We start from the raw sequence: 19294 nt of genomic DNA, 5'->3' as shown, positions 1-19294 counted from the left end.
GTTGAGATTCTAAACCTCTTTTACTTGGGGAATTGGTAATTTTTCAAATTGTTTCTCCATTTTGGGAACTTGGACGTTGAGTCCTTTCAAATCTCGTGACACGGCAGTGTCTCTACCTTGTAGGCTTTTTATTTTGGAAGGCAAAATTCTGTCAAAAATAAATACAGAAAAAAATGTGAAATTTGTGCCAAAAATTATTTGCAATCTTTGATTGATAACATTGGTAAAAAAAAATAGAAATCATTAATGTGATACATTAAAATCTAAAATTATTTAATTAAAAATAATTTGACTGATAAACAACTTAAAATTTATAAACGTCTTAAATATTAAATGTATTAACTAATATATACTACTAACTTAAATGAAATGATTGTAAGAAACAACTAACTTCGCCTACTATTGCAAAGTATTACCACTTGTTTGAAAGTAAATAAAAATTGAATCATTAATAATCATCACTTAAATATTTAATATCTATCTAAAAAATTAATAAATATTTATTTGAAGTTTTAACAAAATTAATTAAATTAATTTTTTAAAAGAATTTTAATATTTAATAAGGTGATTTAATTATTTTTTGTGCAAATAAATACTTCCGTCCATCAAGATGAAGAGGAAGGAGCTGGACGACGTTAATGCTGATTTCTCAGATTCCTCTGTCCTCTCCTGCTCGAAAGATTCGCCGACTGGTGCTTCAAGAATAAGTGATTTTGATTTCCTTTTTGTTGATTTTTTTTTTCCTTCAGGAATTGAAGAAGTGATATTTGTTTATTTATTTTATGTTTGATAGGATTCGGAATTACCGCCGATGGTGGAGGAAGAACAGGTGGATATTCATCCATTGGTGGGTTTTACTGGTGGCGAAGAGGAGGTGGTTTCAGGTTGGAACCAAGAGAACGCTATTGTCGTGTTCAAGCCTGTTAAACTAATCCTTCTACATTCTCCTTCCAATTTCTCTGTCTCTGTGGATTCTGACTTTTTCTTTGGATTTAAGAATAAGGATTATGCATATCTCTGCCTTTATTTATTTATTTTCTCATTAGTAATGTCAAGTCAAATAGTTTTTGTTCCCGTTGGTTTACTCTCTTGATGTGGAAATATGTATTATATGACCGAAAAGTCGGATATTTCATAGAAATTAGAAGCACCGAGTTCATATAAGCATCATCTGTTAAGCCACTGGATTTGATCATAGGAATCGACTTATTAATTAAAGACTAGGCTAGAAGTTTAATGTAACAATTACAAAATATGAGTCGATATGATCAGTTGGAGTTTCTTTATTAATATGGTGTGGATTGGGCAGAAGGCCGTTCTAAACCTTACCCAGCTTATGAAAGTGCTGCTGGGAAGATCAGCATAGCAGTGCTGGAAGTCTGGAACTTCCTCCTGTCAACTTTTCAAGCAAAGGGTACACGGGAAAATTATCAAAGATGCAAAATATGATGGCTTTCTCTTGATTTATTATTTCCTGAGCAGCCTCTTATCCTTCTTGGTCTAAGGACATGCTGGTTGTTTGTGTGTGTTTGGGTGATTGTTGTTTATATTTCATTGTTTACTTTGCACCTGGGATTATTAAAATAGCGAGAGTTGCTATCTGCAGTCAAGCTGCCATCTGCAGCTCCTTCTTCCTTGGTTACCTTCTGGAAGTAGGTTTGAACTGCCATACCAGCCCTTTCAGATGCCTTTTTGCTCTTCTTTGATGATTTCTTCTGCCCATCATTGCTGTCAGTTAAATGTCTCTCCCTACTTCTGACTGCCGATATCCATGCACAAGCTGAGAATGAGGATGCCTCTTTGCGTTCATAATTCTAGGAAACTTGGAAGAACAGGTGTTAGAAAATGGGAATGAAAAACCACATAGCAGAGACCAAAAGGAAGTTCTTAAGGTTTCTCCTTATTTTCGTGCTGCCACTCGGCAGCAATGGGGGATGGATGAAATAGAGGCTGGGCTCCTAAACCATGCCAAAGAGCTGGTCTTGCTGTTCGAAATGTCTCCCTCTGCTTCCAGAAGGTACCCAGGGAAGAAGAAGCTGCAGATAGCAGCATGACTAACAGCAAAGATGGGCAGAATAAGTCGCTAAGGAAGACCAAAACGTCATGTCAAGGAGCTGGTCTTACAGTAAATGTCTCTCCCTACCTCGACAAGGTGCCCAAGGAAGAAAAGGAATCTGCAGATAGCAGCTTAACTGACAGCAATGGTGGGCAAAAGAAATCATCAAATAAGAGCAAAAAGGCATCTGAAAAGGCTGGTATTGCAGTTCGAAATGTCTCCCCCTACTTCCAGAAGGTAACCAAGGAAGAAGGAGCTGCAGATAGCAGCATGACTAACAGCAAAGATGGGCAGAATAAGTTGTCAAGGAAGACCAAAAAATCATGTCAAAGAGCTGGTCTTACAGTAAATGTTTCCCCCCTACTTCCGGAAGGTGCCCAAGCAAGAAAAGGAATCTGCAGATAGCAGCTTAACTGACAGCAATGGTGGGCAAAAGAAATCATCAAAGAAGAGCAAAAAGGCATCTGAAAGGGCAGGTATTGCAGTTCGAAATGTCTCCCCTTACTTCCAGAAGGTACCCAAGGAAGGAGCTGCAGATAGCAACTTGACTGACAGCAATTGTGGGCAGAAAAAGTCATCAAAAAAGAGAAAAAAGCCATGTGAAGGAGCTGGTCTTGCATTTCCAAATGTCTTGCCCCACTTCCAGAAGATATGCAAGGAAGAAGAAGCTGCACATAACAGCTTGACTGACTGCAATGATGGGCAGAAAGAGTTGTCAAAGAAGAGCATAAGGCCTTGTAAAAGAGCTGGTCTTGCAGTTCGAGTTGTATCCCCATGCTTCTGCAAGGTACCCAAGGAAGGAGAAGCTGCATGTAGCAACTTGACTGCTAGCCATAGTGGGCAGAAAGGGTCATCAAAGAAAAGCAAAAAGCCATGTGAAAGAGCTGCTCCTGCAGTTCGAACTGTCTCCCCTTACTTCCAGAAGGTACCCAAGGAAAAAGAAGCCGCAGATAGCAGCTTGAATGATGCCAAACATGGGCGGAAAAAATCTTCAAAGATGGGTAAAAGATCAGGGAGTATTAGTAATGTTCTCTCTAGTTCCCAAAAGCGAAGTGAGGCTTACCGAAGCAAAACTCCAGATAACACATGGAAGCCACCACGATCTGAAGTTGGACTTCTACAAGAAGATCATGTGCATGACCCTTGGAGAGTGCTGGTGATATGCATGCTGCTTAATTGCACAACTGGTACACAGGTATGCTCTTGGTCTTTCCTTTAACGGTTATATTTTTTGTATACGTTAATGTGCTAGTGGACTTGTTAAAAGTTAAGATTTGTACAAGGAAATAGCATAATACCCTTCATGAGGCGGTGAAGTTCGTTATTTTATGCATTAACAACTAGTTACTATCACATCATGGGAATGGGCTAAAAAACTTGGGCAGCATTACATGTGTTATATTGTTCTCATAGCTGCTCTAGCAAGCTTGAATTATGTGTCTCTTTGTTACATGATAAATCCTATGGTAATATGAAACATTTAAGGCTCCATTTGGTTCAGCTGTTGGGACCAGCGTGTTTGTCACAACCACTGGATTTAAGGTGTTTGGTAAATCATTTTTTAGAAGTACAATGCTTAACCACTAGCGGTTCAAAAATATAACTTAACATTGAGTCATCTTCAAATACTAGAATTAGCAACATTTGGACCCAAATGCTAGACATATAAGAGAAACATCTCAAATTATTTTAATTACAAAAAAACCTTGGTCATAATCATATAAAATCTATATTTTGGAAAATATTTTTTCACTATTTATAACAACTTAATATGATTATAATTATATGGAGACTTATAAATAAATATATTTTATTTGGATGAACATTTATTAATTTAATATTGTGTTTAATAAAATTTACCTACTTTATATATATATATATATATATATATATATATTTTTTTTTTTTTTTTTTTTTTTTTTGAAGTATACAATTATATATGAAAAACTTTTTCCATTTATATATAATTTTCATGTTTGCTAAATTTATTTGAATCAGTAGTTTTAATGAAATTAGTTTGCATATAAAAAAATTTTCACATAGAATACACACACACACACACACACACACGCTTGTTTGTCTATTTACGCAATAATATAACTCCAACCTCTGAATTATGAAACACTTTTTAATTAATTACCACTGTTGACCACAAATGGCTAGCCACTGACCGCAAATGGTTAGCTACAACCACTGAACCAAATAGGTCCTTAATTGTACGTTCAGAGCTTTGTATCATTTTGAAGAACAAATTAATGTAATTTACTACATGCAATGGATGTCAGCTAATCCCTATTTCTCTTGGGTGATGCTTTGTTGGCTTTGATTTTCTTAGAAGAAATCTTATTACTATTATGTTTTTGAGGTTGATTCTTCAATGGTACTAGGATTTATCCCTTTTTTGCTGAGAGAGAATTGAGGATGCAATTGCACTAGTTATCTTCCTGTCAGAATAACATTCTAATGTAATCTGTCCTGACACAAACTTTGCTGCATCTTGTTATAGATCTTGATGTGCATTGCACCGGTGAAGAATGGTTTTAGAGTATTCCATAGTATGTGATCATATGTAATTGGGAAATGAAATAGTTGCAACTAGTAGAGAAAATGAAAGAAGAAGAAGAAGAAGAAGAAGAAGAAGAAGAAGAAGAAGAATGATGTCTTGCCTTGGATTTTACTTTCAAATAATACAGAGAATAAGCAAGAAAGCAGATGGTACTATTTGTTATAGAATTATGTTTGACCACTTTTAAAACAACAGAATATGTGAGGAATGAAATGCTTCTGGAATTAAATCATTAATGTAAGATAGTTTTATACCTTAAGAAGGAAAGAACACGTAGAGGAACTGGCTTTGGTAAATTGGATATGTGGCTTCAAGTTTTGATGCACATAATGCCTAAAAATTTGTCAATTATTTAAGCTTCGCCCACTATAAGAACACTAGTAAATTATGTGACAAACAAAAAAACTCAAGAAAGAGAAAGATGATAGGTCAAATAAGTTTATATTTTGGTCTAGATTCACTATGGGCTTATTTGCCACCTAATGAAGTCTTTGATAGTCATGCTTGCGTTTTAAATTATGCTTATTCAAGTCAATAATTTTCTGGTTTATTATTTATATGTTTTTCTTTGACTTTGTAGATCAAGGGAATTTATGCACTTTTTCTTATTTGCTTAGTAGGCAAAAATAAGAGTTCAAATTTCTTCTTTTAGGTTTAAGTGTTTCTTTAATGCTTGTCCTTCGTTTATTTTTTCGTAGTCAAAGCAATAAGTTTTATGCTTAATAGTCCATTTATTTTTAGCGACAATTATGCTAAGGAGGAAAAATTTGAGAAGATTTTTACTTTGTTTGGAGAAGGGGTGAATGGGGGAAAGAAGATTCTCCTATGAGGTGCACTAGAATTTTCCTCCCAAACACGGGAGGAAAGTGAAGTGAAAATGGGTGATATTACTCAATTGCTCCTAATAAAATATTTTACTTAACAAAAATGGAGGACATAATTGTCATTGTACAATTAATGAAACATAATTGTTTTACTTTTGATACTTCGCATTTTTCCCAGAAATCCAAACAAAAAGATTGAAAATAAATTTCACTTAATTTTCTTTTCTGTGTTCTTTCCTTCACTTTCACTCCTCCCATCTTTTTACTTCCAAACATAGTGTAAATGAAGAACATATATGTGTGGGATTTGCTCATAGTAGTTGAATGCAGAAGGTGCTTTAGAGGTCTGGTACGAGGGGAAGAAGAAAAGGATTTGCAAGCAAAACTCAAACTTAATCCAAATATATAATAAAGTCAAGACATTAGTACTATATAACCAAATTGAGCAAAGTTAGTTGTATTCAGAGCATGAATCTAGAGTTAACTAACTAATCAGAGGAAAAAGAACATAAAATGAATGTAGACTTAATAAATAAAATAATAATTCTCTGTCACTTGTTTTATTGATGAACAAAAACTAGAAATGAATATCCTGGTCCATAACAGGATTTTCCAAGAATATAACAATGTAACAAGTATATTTCTTAAAATTAATCTCCAACTTTACTTGCCACAAAATATTCCAAGTTGAAGCATTATTAAGGACATTTTTGGGAAGAAAAACACTGACAAATAATATTCAACATACTGTGAATTTGGTTGATGAGCATGGAGGCACTGCAAAAGTTAGTAGTTAGTGAGGAAAGCTAATAAACCTAAGCAACAAGAACCAAGTCCAAGGACAAGAAATTTGGGAAAGTGGTGTAATTGTTTTTGTGGTAGAAATCAATGAATGGGTTACTGATGCAGGATTAACTACAGATCCAGGACAAGTAGACTATATACTTCAGAAGGAAATATGAGCAGCAGTGTTTTATCTTATTCAGGAATTTTGTGTGATTTGGGATTCCTAATTACTTTTGGATTAATATTTTCTTTGTTTAGGGTGCCAAATCCTTGTACTAGTAGGATTACAAATATATATATATATATAAACTTACACTTGTAGCACTTTGAAGCAATCATTCTGGTAAACGAATATTAATGGGTGTAATAAATAATTAAAGAACCTAAATTCAAGTTATATTTTAATTTATTTTCTTTCTAAATTAATTTATTTGGTTATATTTTTTATTTCTAAAATTATTATCAAAATGAATTTTATGTTACATTTGGTAGAGCGTAATGTAATGTAATCTTATCAATTAATGCAATCAAAGTTATAATGTAATATAATGTAATTATCATTACATTCTTATGTTTGATTGCAAAATAAAAATATAAATAGAATAATATAATAATAATTTTAGTTTTAATATTTTATTTATTTATAGTGTTAATAATAAGTGGTAGTGGTTATAGTAATTGATAGCTAAGTAGTAATGGTGGCTAAATGGTGGTGGTGGTAGTGGTGGTGTTGGCGGCGGCAAGATGAAATAGTGGTGGTAGTAGTAGTTAGGTGGTGGTAAAGGTGGCAATGGCTAAGTAGTGATTGGCTGATCGCGATGGTGGCTGTGATGGCAGCATTGGTGGTCATGGTGGTAGTAGCAGTGAGGGCTAGGTAATGATAGTGGTGGCAATAATGTTGACAATAAATGAAAAAAATAAAAATAAGTAATTATGATTATATTCATTTTTGTTATATGTGATGATAATTATATTACTTATTGATTACATTATGTAATTGTCATTCTATTACGTTAAATTTTTTGTTTTACTGAATAACGTAATTAAATATATAATACAATAACTACTTACTTACAACTGTTGAACAAACGCAATTTCTCGTTACAGGTACGAAGAGTTATAATAGATTTCTTCACTCTGTGTCCTGATCCAATGACTGCCACTGAGGTAAAAACACAGGAGATTGAAAACATAATAGAACCTCTAGGTTTGCATAGAAAGAGGGTGGTGATAATACAACGCTTATCGCAGGAGTATTTAGGGGATGATTGGACCTATGTGACTCAGCCGCACGGTGTAGGAAAGTAAGTGAAGTGGTTCCTTAACATTTGTCTCTCTTTTAAAGTGGTTCCTTAACATCCAAATCACTCAATTACACTCATAAATCCATAAAAACTTTAGCTAAAACTCATTTCTTCTAATAATAGTACAAATTAAGTTTTAATAGGTAAGTTTTTCTTCCTCTTTTTCTTGTGAAATATTAAGTTTAAATTAACTTCCTTTATTATTTAATTGTGATTTCTACGGAAAAAAAAAATTGAGAGAGGCAAGTTTAGGATAAAGATTTGTGGTAAAGGTGATATTGAAGTAAGGGGTTTCTATGGATTAATTTCAAGGAAATTCATAACTATAATATATATACATATATATTTGGTATTTTTTTTAAGAGTTGAATATCAAGAATTAGTTTTCAATTATGAGAATTAAATTTAGGTTCTTTAAGTCCTAAATATTTGGTTGAGAGTGAAGAAATTAGATTATAAAATTTGTTGATTTTGAAGTTATTAATGAATATTTATTATATTTATGTGAGCAAGAATTCTAAAGTTATTGTTGGAAGAAAATTTAGTATGAAGTGTTAAAAAGGAGAAAAATATTATTATGGAGGGGTAGAAAAAAAAATTTGAGAGAGAAAAGGGTGGAATTAATTATGGATGTATTATGCAGGCTTTGGAAGGGCATTTTAAATTATTTGTGAATGTGTTGTGACTTGTGAAGAATTGGTTGAGTTTTTAGAATTTTGGAAGACGTCCAATTTATATCAAAATGCCGCCAAATTTTTTTAAATTTTTGATAAATAAATCATGCATTTCACCCTCACCTTTTTCATCTTCAGGATTTAAAATTTCTTTTCTTAATATATTACTTTTCCCTACACTTTTAGGAGATGATGCAGCTCTTGTTGTAGATACTAGGGGTGCTCCAACGGTCTAGGCTTCGTTAGTTTTCAGTACAGGTGAATGGATAAATTTATAACACTATTATTTTTATTAAATATAAATTTATGTTATTATTTGTGTTATAAAAAAAAAGGGGGAATGGATAATGGCATTTTATTTAAATAAATGAAATAAGATTTAAATTTCAGCTGAATAAATGGCCAAATACACTCTATATATGCACCGAATTGATAGCACCTTGGTGACAAGTGATTTATTTCAATTTAGTATATATTTATACTGTCTTTGGAACAGAGCTCGATATACATATAGCCTTTGGGGCGTGTATCAGCTGGTCGCCCTTTGGGGCGTGTATCAGCTGGTCGCCCTTTGGGGGTAACTCTGCACATGTGTATGACCAGCATATTCATTGCTCTTGGGCCGTTAGTGTTATCATAAAGCCTAGGATGCCAGCATTGCTCTCAAGTTGTCAGAGTTTATTATATGCACCTTAGATGCCAATATTATCTATAGGAAGCATATTGTGAGTGTATGAGAATATTATTGATTTTATGATAATTAGCAAAGTTATTTTTGAAATATTTTTTTTACAGTATGAAATTTTATTTTATCTAAGTTATGTGGATTACAGCAAATGATATTTATTTAGCTGACATATATTAGTATAGCACCTGGTACTATTAAGTGCCAAAACCTTGTCTATTCCCCTTTTGTTATTTATTTATCTGCTTATTGAGTAGTTGTACTCACCTCTTATATTTTTAATATTTCATATTCTTTTTTGTCATTCTTCTATCAGCAGCCCTCATTTATTAGCATTGTCCTTTTTTCCACTTCACCAGCTGTAGAGTCTAGTGGAGGTCGAGCCAACATATTCCTTTTGTAAATTTTGATCATTTTAGATTACTGTATATATTATCTATGTATTTAGGTTGCTATTGTAACGGCCCGGCTTACTGGCTAGTATTATCTGTTTTGGCCCAGCCCATACTAGGCCTTACTGATTTGTCCCTGGGGCTTTTACACCCAAAAGCGCACTAACCAGTGTTCCAAGACCATCCAATTTAAGTCCAAGATCTCTCATGTGCTTTGCCGATGTGGGATTTGCCTAAGGGACATTTTTCTCCCCCTTTTGGGACTCAGCGTCCTCGCTGAGGTTTACCCCACCATTGCTCAAGAGGCCACGCGGAGTGCTCTGATACCAATTGTAACGGCCCGGCCCATTGGCTAGTATTGTCCACTTTGGCCCAGCCCATACTAAGCCTCATGGATTTGTCCCTTGGGCTTTTACACCCAAAAGCGCACTGACCAATGTTCCAAGACCACCTAATTTAAGTCCAGGATCTCTTCCATGCTTTGTATTATCCGCTTTGGCTCAGCCCATACTAGGCCTTATGGATTTGTCCCTTGGGCTTTTACACCCAAAAGAGCGCTGACTAGTGTTCCAAGATCACCCAATTTAAGTCCAGGATCTCTGTAACACCCTGTAGCAACTCCGTATATTCTACTGTTCCGGTGACCGGTGTCGGTCCGGACAGCTAGAACGTCCGGAAAAATATTTAAACTAAAGTCAGGAACCATAATTAACTCAAATACTAATAAGAAAAATTTAGTAAAAATTTTAGAAATAAAATACAACCAAGTTAAACCTAGCGGTAACTCAGAGGGAAGTTGCGGTTCTCGCAACGAGGAGCCCTAGACCCGGGGAAAAAATTATAAAATAATTTTTGGGACTCCAGAGAAGGGTTATTGAGGTTCCCATGGCATTAGAATGTCAAGAAAATGTTTAGAAAAATTTTTCAATCGGTACAGACAATTTTGGCCCGTTGAGCCAAACGGAGGGCATTTTGGTCATTTCGCCTTCAGAGGTGATTTTTGGCCGACTTGTCCAGCTAAGTAAATAATTAATATGACATAAAATATGAAGAAACATTACTAAAAATTTAATTGAAATTGAGTAGAGAAGAAAAGAAAAGAAAATGAGAATAAATGTCAATTTTGACATCATATGATGTCATTTAGAGGAATTTCCACCAATCACATTAAAGCATAACTTAAGCAAGTGATAAAAGAAGACAAAAAACACCAAAAAAAGGAAAAAACAATCTGTTTCTTCCCCAAATGAAAGAGCAGCCGTTTCCCTCTTTTCCCATAGCCAAACCTCCATTGATTTTCAATCCAAAGCTCAAATTCCCTCTTCATTTCACCCTAAAACCCTAGAGACCTTTCACTAAAATTTGTCCTTGCACCTTGCAAAACCTTTTGGCAGCCAAGAAGAAGAAAGAAAGTGAAGTTTGGGACTTGGAAAAATCTGCCTACAAGAGGTTAGTGCACATATACACCTAAAGCTCTTTATTTCTATGTTGAGGGACTTGAAATAAGTAAGAATTTGTAACTAAAATGAATAAAAACTATGTGTGTGTATGGCATAAATTTCGGCTGCCCTAAGGAAGGAACAAAGGTGGAGTGTTTGTGATGGTTTTAATGAACTTAGAATGAATTAAAGATTATGCTTAAGGTGTATATACACATATATAATGAATGAAAGTGCTTAACTAGGTGTATGGGTGAATTGAAATGGAAACTAGGGTTTTGAAAAGTGAAAATTTGACTTGGCTTAGAAAATTATTAGAGAACATTTTAATGGTCAATTAGTGACCATTTTAGGTAAGTTGACCACAATTTGGACTCAAATATAGCATGGCCAAGTGAATGTGTAGGCTGCCTAAGGATAGCAGCAGAGTGACTGAAATTTCAGTCCACTTACACAGCCATAACTTTGGCTGTGTAGGTCCAATTGGTGTTTGGCCAATTGGACATGAAACTAGGCTTATAATGGCACATTTTTGCAGAAGAAACCATGCCCAAAAGACCAAAGCAAGAGGACCAAAAGTTGGCCCCAATCCGGATACCCTGCAACAGCACCTGCAGAATTGACCAAATGAACAAGTTCATTTGGCCATAACTCACTGTAGATATGGTCAATTGACCTGAAATTTTTACAGCAACAAGTTAAGACATAGGCAAACAACTTTCATGAAGGAACCTACCCCAAATTATGGCCAGAACCCATCCAACCAAGTGATTCCAGTTACTGTAGATATGGTAATTTCTGCAGATTGGCAATCCTGCCAGCTGTGGTTTTTGGACCATATCTGGAGCTACAAAACTCCAAATGGAGTGATTCAAAAAAAGAAATTCAACTAGACAAAATAAGGAACAACTTTCATGTTTACCATTTCTTCAAATTCCCAGTCCAATGGAACAGTAAAGTTGAGTTACAAAAACTGAAAATTCTGCTTCCCTTGGTTTAAACTTTGAAATGGTATAAATGCTTAATGCCAACAAGTTTTGAATGCCAAATGTGGTATATTGGGAGTGCCAAAGTCAATGTACATATTTTCTATTCAAAAGTCAACATTTTTGTTGACCAATGAGTTGAATAGTGACACCAAAAACTTGAAATTCACAAATTGAAGAATTTAAAAGTTTCAAATGCCCTAGTATACCTAACAAGATTGGTTTGGATAGTTTGGCATGCCAATAGGGTTCAGTTAGCGATCGCACATGGCAATATGCCATTCTCAGATTTTATGGCTTTTAGCCATTCGACCTTGCATTGTGATTTGGCCTTGTGCTCGATATTATTTATTGTTAAGATGCATATGTGACCGATGGTGTGACGGCCCGAGATACTTGATACCCAGTGCCAGTTTACCCGTTTATCTAGTCCAGTCGTCTAGTGTAGGTTACTTGGACAACCAAATGAATAAAAGTGGACAAAGTTAATGATATACAAATTCAAAACAAATGAAACATATACATTCACTATATATCTATTTTCTTGCTATTTCTTTTATTTTATTATTGCACCACTAAGCATTATTGCTTAACGCGTTGCTTTGCCACGCGTAGGTTCCGAGATACGGTCGTGAGCCCAGTGAGTTCATGTCCGTGTCGCCTCACTACCTGCAGTGCTTTGGTAGGGCACTAGGTGTCATTTTGTCATTTTGTAATTAAATTTTTATTTTCTCATATGTATTTGGATTTATGTAATGTATTTTGAGGTTCATGTAAATAATAGAGATTTATGGTTATGTATGGAAGTAATTTGAGTATTTAATTGTTGTTTATATATGAGAACCCTGAGAAATGATGATTGAGAACTGAAACTGAACAATGTGAGATTTTGATATTGAGACTCTGTTGATGAATTGAAGTTGGGATTGTTTGGAAAATTATTTGGAAGTGTTTTAATTCAAGAACTGCTTTCCATTTTTAGCCATTTTCTTTAAAATTTTAGAAACCTCAAATAAATAATAATTTCGATAAATGGCTTAAATAAATTATATTTCACAAATCATATTCAAAAGCATGATATAAATTAATTAAGGTATATTAGAGTGTGTCGGTACACCGTGTGGCATTACTTATTCGGGTATACTGTACACGGGTAAGGGGTGTCACAATCTCTCCCGTGCTTTACCAAAGTGACCACATCGGCAAAGCATGGGAGAGATCTGGACTTAAATTGGGTGGTCTTTGAACACTGGTCAGCGCGCTTTTGGGTGTAAAAGCCCAAGGGACAAATCCGTGAGACTTAGTATGGGCTAGGCCAAAGTGGACAATACTAGCCAGTGGGCTGAGCTGTTACAATTGATATCAAAGCACTCCGCGTGGCCTCTTGAGCGATGGTGGGGCAAACCTCAGCGAGGACCCTGAGTCCCAAAAGGGGGGGAAAAAGATCCCTTAGGCAAATACCATATTGACAAAGCGCAGGAGAGATCCTGGACTTAAATTGGGTGGTCTTGGAACACTGGTTAGTGCGCTTTTGAGTGTAAAAGCCCCAGGGACAAATCTGTAAGGCCTAGTATGGGCTGGGCCAAAACAGATAATACTAGCCAGTGAGCCGAGCCACTATAGCTACCCACCTAAAGTCTGTGTTTGTATTATTTTTGGTTCCCACGGAGGGAAAAAATATCATGTATCTATGAAGATGATATATCTATTTGGCATGGATCCACTTAATGTGTGTGTGTGTAACACCCTCACTTTAGCTACTCTGTGCATTCAACTGTTCCGGTGACCAATGTTTGTCCACACAGCTAGAATGACTGGAACTATATGTAAACTAGAGTGAGGAGTCATAAATAACTCAAATAATGGTAAGAAAAAATTTAAAAAAAATTTAAGAAATGAAATACAATAAAGTTAAATGAGCCAGTGCCCCGGTGATGGGTGACCTTAACGGGAAGTTGCTGTCTTCACAGCTAATAACCCTAAACCCGAGGGGAATCCTGTGAAATAATTTTTGGGACTCCAGAGAAGAGTCATTGAGGTTTTGATGGCATTAGAATGCCAAGAAAATGCTTAGAAAATTTATTCAATCGGTACAGACAATTTTAGTCTTTTAAGCAAAACGAAGGGCATTTTGGTCATTTCGCCTTCAGAGACGATTTTTGACTAACTTGTCCAGTTAAGTAAATAAATTATATGACATAAAATATGAATAAATATTACTAAAAATTTAATTGAAAATGAATAGAAAAGAAAAAAAAAAGAAAATGAGTAAAACTTGAATTTTGACATAAGATGATGTCATTAAGAACACTCCAACCAATCACCATTCAACAAGCCTTCTTAAAACAACTAAAAGAGACAAAAATTAAAGAAAAAAAAATCAGAAAATGTGGTCTTCTTCTAGCAGCTAGCCGTCCATAATTCTCTCTCTCCCTCACCCATTTTCTTTCCTCCATTGTTACACAATTCAAGCTCTAAAACCCTAGTCTCCAACCACTAACCCTAGACTCCCTTCATTAAAACTTGTTTATACCTCTTGGGGAAGTGTTTGGCTGCTAAGAATTGAAGAGAAAGTGAAGTTTAAGCTTGGAAAAATTCTGCTCACACAAGGTTAGTGCATAAAACAAGTTCTCTTCTTTCTTTAATTTTTGTAAGCATACTAAATCAAGTAGAAATTGCATGAAATCAAAAGAAAATCATGAGTAAATGGAATCTCTAAATGTTGGAAGCCATGAGAAAGTTTGAGAATTGTTGGTTTTTATTGAAATTAAGTGGTTATTTATGCTATTGATAAGTATAGATGATGGATAAAGTGATTGGTATGAGTTTGGTGTGTGTATGCCATGAATTAGGGTTTGGGGAAAAATTTAGGTTTTGCTCATGTGTTGGTGAATGGAAGTCCTAATGGTCAATTAGTGACCATTTGGCTATATTTGATGAGGAATTGAAGTGATTTATGCCAATAGAATTGAGGTTAGGTGTGCTGCCTTAGGTGACCTGCAGGGCTGAATGTGAGTCCAGCAAGTTTGGACAACTGTAACTAGAGTGGTGTAAGTTCAATTGGTGCAAGGCCAATTGGACATAAAATTAGACACATAATGGAACAGCTTTGATGAAGAAAAGTTTGCCAAATTCTCACTGTAGCTTAGACCAATGGAACAGTAAACATAGGATACAAAAACTGAATTTTTGAAAATACTTTTAGGAGGCTTTGAATTGTAATTGGCAATCAATGCCAACAAACTTAGAACCCAAAATGCAGTATAAATATGTATCAAACATTTGTGTACATATTATGAATTAAAAAGTCAACTTTTATGTAGGAATGACCAAGTGAATTGTAATAACCAAAATTAATGGAGTGAAAGGTACCCCACTTAAATGATTTAATGAATATTTAAATTATATAAATGTGTAGATGAGGTTTATATTCTCATCACAAATAGAACTTAGGGGATATTGTTAAAATATTTTGAAATGTGATTTATAAATAACTATAAATGAAATATTAAAGGTATAAAGGATGTGCAAATAATATTTGAGACTTAGGTTCCTTTTATGAATACAAATGAAAATACTTGAATCTAGGTACATATAAATGAAAATGCTTGAACCTAGGCACCTGTAAATTGGTGTAATAAATTAGCTAAATGATAAATAGATAGTGAGGTTGATATCCATGAAATGTTCATAGATTACTTGAAATATGAATGACAATTTATATAAATAGTGTAATGAATAAATAGATCATGTTAATGTATGAATGAGACATTAGTTCTCATTATTGTAGAAAGAAATAGTACTTTGAGTACCATGGTGCATGAGAACCATTGATGAGAATTGTGATCATATGAATGATCAAATAAATGTATAAATTATGGAATTGGTCATGAAATAATGAAGTCATAAAATATAATATATTAATATTTAATGGTACTATGTGCCCATGTATTGCCTAGACATGTGTGTCAGATTGAATAGATTGGTATGCCAATAGGGTTTTGTTTTAGCAGTACTGCGTGAGGGTTTATGCCTGTATTCATGACTTTATGCCCGCACTCATGGCTTTTTAGCCATATTGACTGCATACGTGGTTGACGTTCCGCGTCCCATGGTATGACGGCCCAAGGAACAACGGTGTCTAGTGCCAACAACCCGTCACCCAGTTTAGTCAATCTGTCATAGGTTACTTGGGCAGTGAAATTTATTGAAATAATTTAAAAATATTAGAAATTAAATTAACGAGTAAGAGGACCTAAAATAAATTAGATTAGTTATTTAGCAGAAAGAATTGAAATGAACTGGACTGATGTTAAAAATTTATCTATTATGAAATAACTCTGAGAGCCTTAGTTATTATGAAATAATCAAAAATAACTTAGAAAGTATTGAATTAAACGATACAAAAGATTAGTAATAGAATTATAATTTCAATAAATGTTACAATGAACTATGTTTTATTTCTATCTGTATTTTGTATATTATTTTTTTTGTTATATTATTGCACCACTAAGCAGAAATGCTTAGCGCGATGGATTTGTTTACTTCGCGCAGTTACTGAAGCTAAAACCCAGTGGACAGTTGACTGGGATTTTTAGAGTCCAGATATACAGATGTGTCAGAAGTGTTCAAGTTATCACCTCCTCATCAATACATATAGATAGGGCCCATGAATTGTATGTTTTAATATAAATTATGGAATTGTAATTAATTTGTACATCATGTAAAGTATAAACTTTATGTAATTAGTTGTAAATCACATAAATTAATAGAAATATGAGAATTTTGATATGTGAATGGAGTATGAATGAAAGTGGATGGAAATGAATGTGAGAATTGAAATACATAGATGATATTGAAATATGAGATGATTATGAGATTTTATTTTAAAAATATTGTTGAATTCCAAGCAGGTGAATAGTAAAATACGCCAATGTGAAATAAAATAGGGAAAACTCCACTATTTCTCTATAGAAAAATAATTGATATTAAAAGATAATAACTTGAAAATGATTAAAGGAATAAAGTAAGATAAGATAGGGTGCTCCGGCACTGAATATAGTACACCTCGCTCGGCTACACTGTAGACGGATAAGGGGTGTTACAGTCTGTGTGTGTGTGTGTGTGTCTATATATATATATATATATTCTTCTAGGTTTTTAGCAGGTTTCATATGTCCAATTTGATATATTTTAGGGGAAATTCTGTTAGTTTTCCCTTATCACATTTGCCTTTGTAGGGTGGAAGGCAGGTGTGACAAATATAACCATCCAAAATCTATAGCTAATTTGCTGCCCTTGTGCACTGAGGAAGCGTTTGGAAGGTTAGCAATTTTATGTATAGTGGCTAATTTTTATGTCTTTTTTCGTTCTTACTCTTTTTTAAGTTAAAGACTAAAGTCTTACTTGGTATAAATGAATTCAACAGAATTTTGTAGAATTCATTTATAAAATTAAAATTTGAATGTTAGGTTCAACTAAAAATTTATTTAGATTTTTAGTAATCAATTTCATAGAATTTATTGTAATCAAACCAAATTTCATTAAAATTGGTAGAATTTACAAATGAATTCCAACCTTAAAATCATACATATTTTTAAGTGAAAAAAATTACTTTTCTTAATATATATCATTCTATTTTATTTTCTCTTTTTATTCACATTCTCTCATTTTGTCTATATGACATATACATATGGACATATAAACAAATATAAATACAAATGAAAACACAAGCATAGACACAAATAGACGTAAACATGAACACAGACACAAACACATACAAACAAAAAGACACAGATACAAACAGACACAGACATAGACTTAGACAAATTAGACATAAACAAACCTAGGCAAACAAATACAGACACAAATACATACACAAACATATATAAATGCAGACAAACAAATATAGACACAAATACAAACACAGATAGGTAGACACAGACTTATGCAGACATAGACAAACAAATACAGATACAGAGATAAACATATATAGACATAGAAAGACAAATACAAACATTGATAAATACAAACATAGACAAATGAATACGACACAAATGTAGACAGACATAAATAAATGTAGACAGATAGATAGACAAACACAAATATAAACATAGACATAGATAGACATAGATATATACAAACATAGATAGATAGACATTGACACAAATATAGATACAAACATAGATAGACATAGACATATATGGACATAGACAGACAAACAAACCAACACACACACACACATACACAGACAGACAGACAGATAGCTAGATAGATAGATAGATAGAAACAAACATAAATATATACACAAATATAGATAGATGTAGATAGATAAACACATATATAAATACAAACACAAAAATAGATAGGCAGATATACATAAATGTAGAAAGATAGACATAGGCACAAGTACAGTTATGCACAAACGTAGACAGACAGAAACAGACAAACACAAATACAGATATAAATGTTCATACTTTTAATTAGAGAGAGAGAGAGGGGGGGGGGGGGATGTATACAATAATAAATATATAAGGTAATTTTAGAAACATAACATTTTAAATTTAATTCTTCACTCATACCAAACAAAAAATTCATTTGGCCAGATACATCATCTACCACTTGTACTTTTTGAGTTTTGCCTAATGAATACCTGAACTAATTTTTTTTAACCTATTACATAAGAACTTTAAAATTTCATTACAAATAAACACAAAATTACATGGTCAACATATAGCGTGATACCACGTGTGAAAAAGGACATGAATGAGATTTTTCTTGCCTACATTGCATTTATAATGGCTAGCTAGTGCTGGTCCTTAAAACTATCTGTTGTTTGTATTCCCCCTCCTGCTTTTTTTCTTTCATATGCAACCTCTATTTTCTTCTTCACCTTTTAAATTTTTTACTTTCAATCCTTTTTTATTTGTTTGCATTTCTCCATCCCAGGTGATCTAGGCCCATTCATTTGGTTCCAAATTTAAAGGATCTATAAAAACTCTAATTCTGTGAAATTGGAGAAAGTGGTGAAATACGAATAAAACCTATGTTGATTATGATATGTTTCTTCTCGTCTTAATCTTTACTTCAATTTTGAAGAGGATATAAAGGGTTTTAATTAGGTTTCTTTATATTTCTCATCTTACTCTCTGAAGAATGGATATTAGAAAGGGTAACTAAAAGAGAAACTTGTTCCCCATATATGGAGTAAAGGTAAATAAGTAGAGTATTTGATGCAGGAATCGTGAAGTTAAATTTTTTGGCAAAATATTCATTAATCCATCGTCTTCACAAAAGCATAATCCTAGCATCAATGAGAACATGGAATAGGGGACACTTGTCCTAAGCCAGGTAGCAAATTAGTAACTTTGAAATTCACTAACCATCAAACAACAGTTGGGATCTCTTTTATCTTGAAGTTTGATCATAATAATTATCATGGTCTTGAGAATGTTCCCATGGAGAGTTATGGCTTCTAGGATGGGAACAAAATACAAATTGGTTTTTTATCTTTACCCAAATACTTTTTGGCCAAGTATCCTATAGGATTTGGCAATTATCATATGTCCTCATCGAAAATGGA

The 19294-nt window shown here is 33.7% G+C and overlaps 1 protein-coding gene across 6 annotated transcripts; it reads left to right on the top strand.

Annotated features, from left to right (window-relative positions):
- The first annotated feature begins 548 nt into the window (after window positions 1-548).
- LOC110663553 (methyl-CpG-binding domain protein 4-like protein) lies at window positions 549-16503 on the top strand. 6 transcript variants are annotated; one of them, XM_058137600.1, is made up of 5 exons: window positions 549-707; window positions 794-3251; window positions 7340-7399; window positions 7484-7536; window positions 8397-9390. In XM_058137600.1, exons 2-5 carry the CDS (start codon window positions 2406-2408, stop codon window positions 8401-8403), a joined length of 966 nt encoding a protein of 321 aa, XP_057993583.1. In that variant the 5' UTR covers window positions 549-707; window positions 794-2405; the 3' UTR covers window positions 8404-9390. The 6 variants fall into 6 exon arrangements, 5 of the variants coding, with proteins under 5 accessions (XP_057993583.1, XP_057993580.1, XP_057993579.1 ...); XR_009144708.1 differs by lacking the exons at window positions 7484-7536; window positions 8397-9390 and adding an exon at window positions 4563-4771 and having other exon boundaries at window positions 7340-7483; XM_058137597.1 differs by lacking the exon at window positions 8397-9390 and adding an exon at window positions 16267-16503 and having other exon boundaries at window positions 7340-7536.
- The last annotated feature ends 2791 nt before the right edge of the window (window positions 16504-19294 follow it).

The sequence above is a fragment of the Hevea brasiliensis genome, chromosome 16 (assembly GCF_030052815.1).
Source record: "Hevea brasiliensis isolate MT/VB/25A 57/8 chromosome 16, ASM3005281v1, whole genome shotgun sequence".
In the NCBI taxonomy this organism is placed as follows: Eukaryota; Viridiplantae; Streptophyta; class Magnoliopsida; order Malpighiales; family Euphorbiaceae; genus Hevea; species Hevea brasiliensis.
This window is presented reverse-complemented; position numbering and strand designations above follow the sequence as displayed.

What these genes read in the sequence shown, in the direction of transcription:
- LOC110663553 (XM_058137597.1), top strand. Translation starts at nt 2,406, where the DNA reads ATGTTTCCCCCCTACTTCCGGAAGGTGCCCAAGCAAGAAAAGGAATCT. An exon ending in ATTGCACAACTGGTACACAG is followed by an intron (nt 3,252 to 7,339) that starts GTATGCTCTTGG and finishes TTCTCGTTACAG; the next exon opens with GTACGAAGAGTTATAATAGA.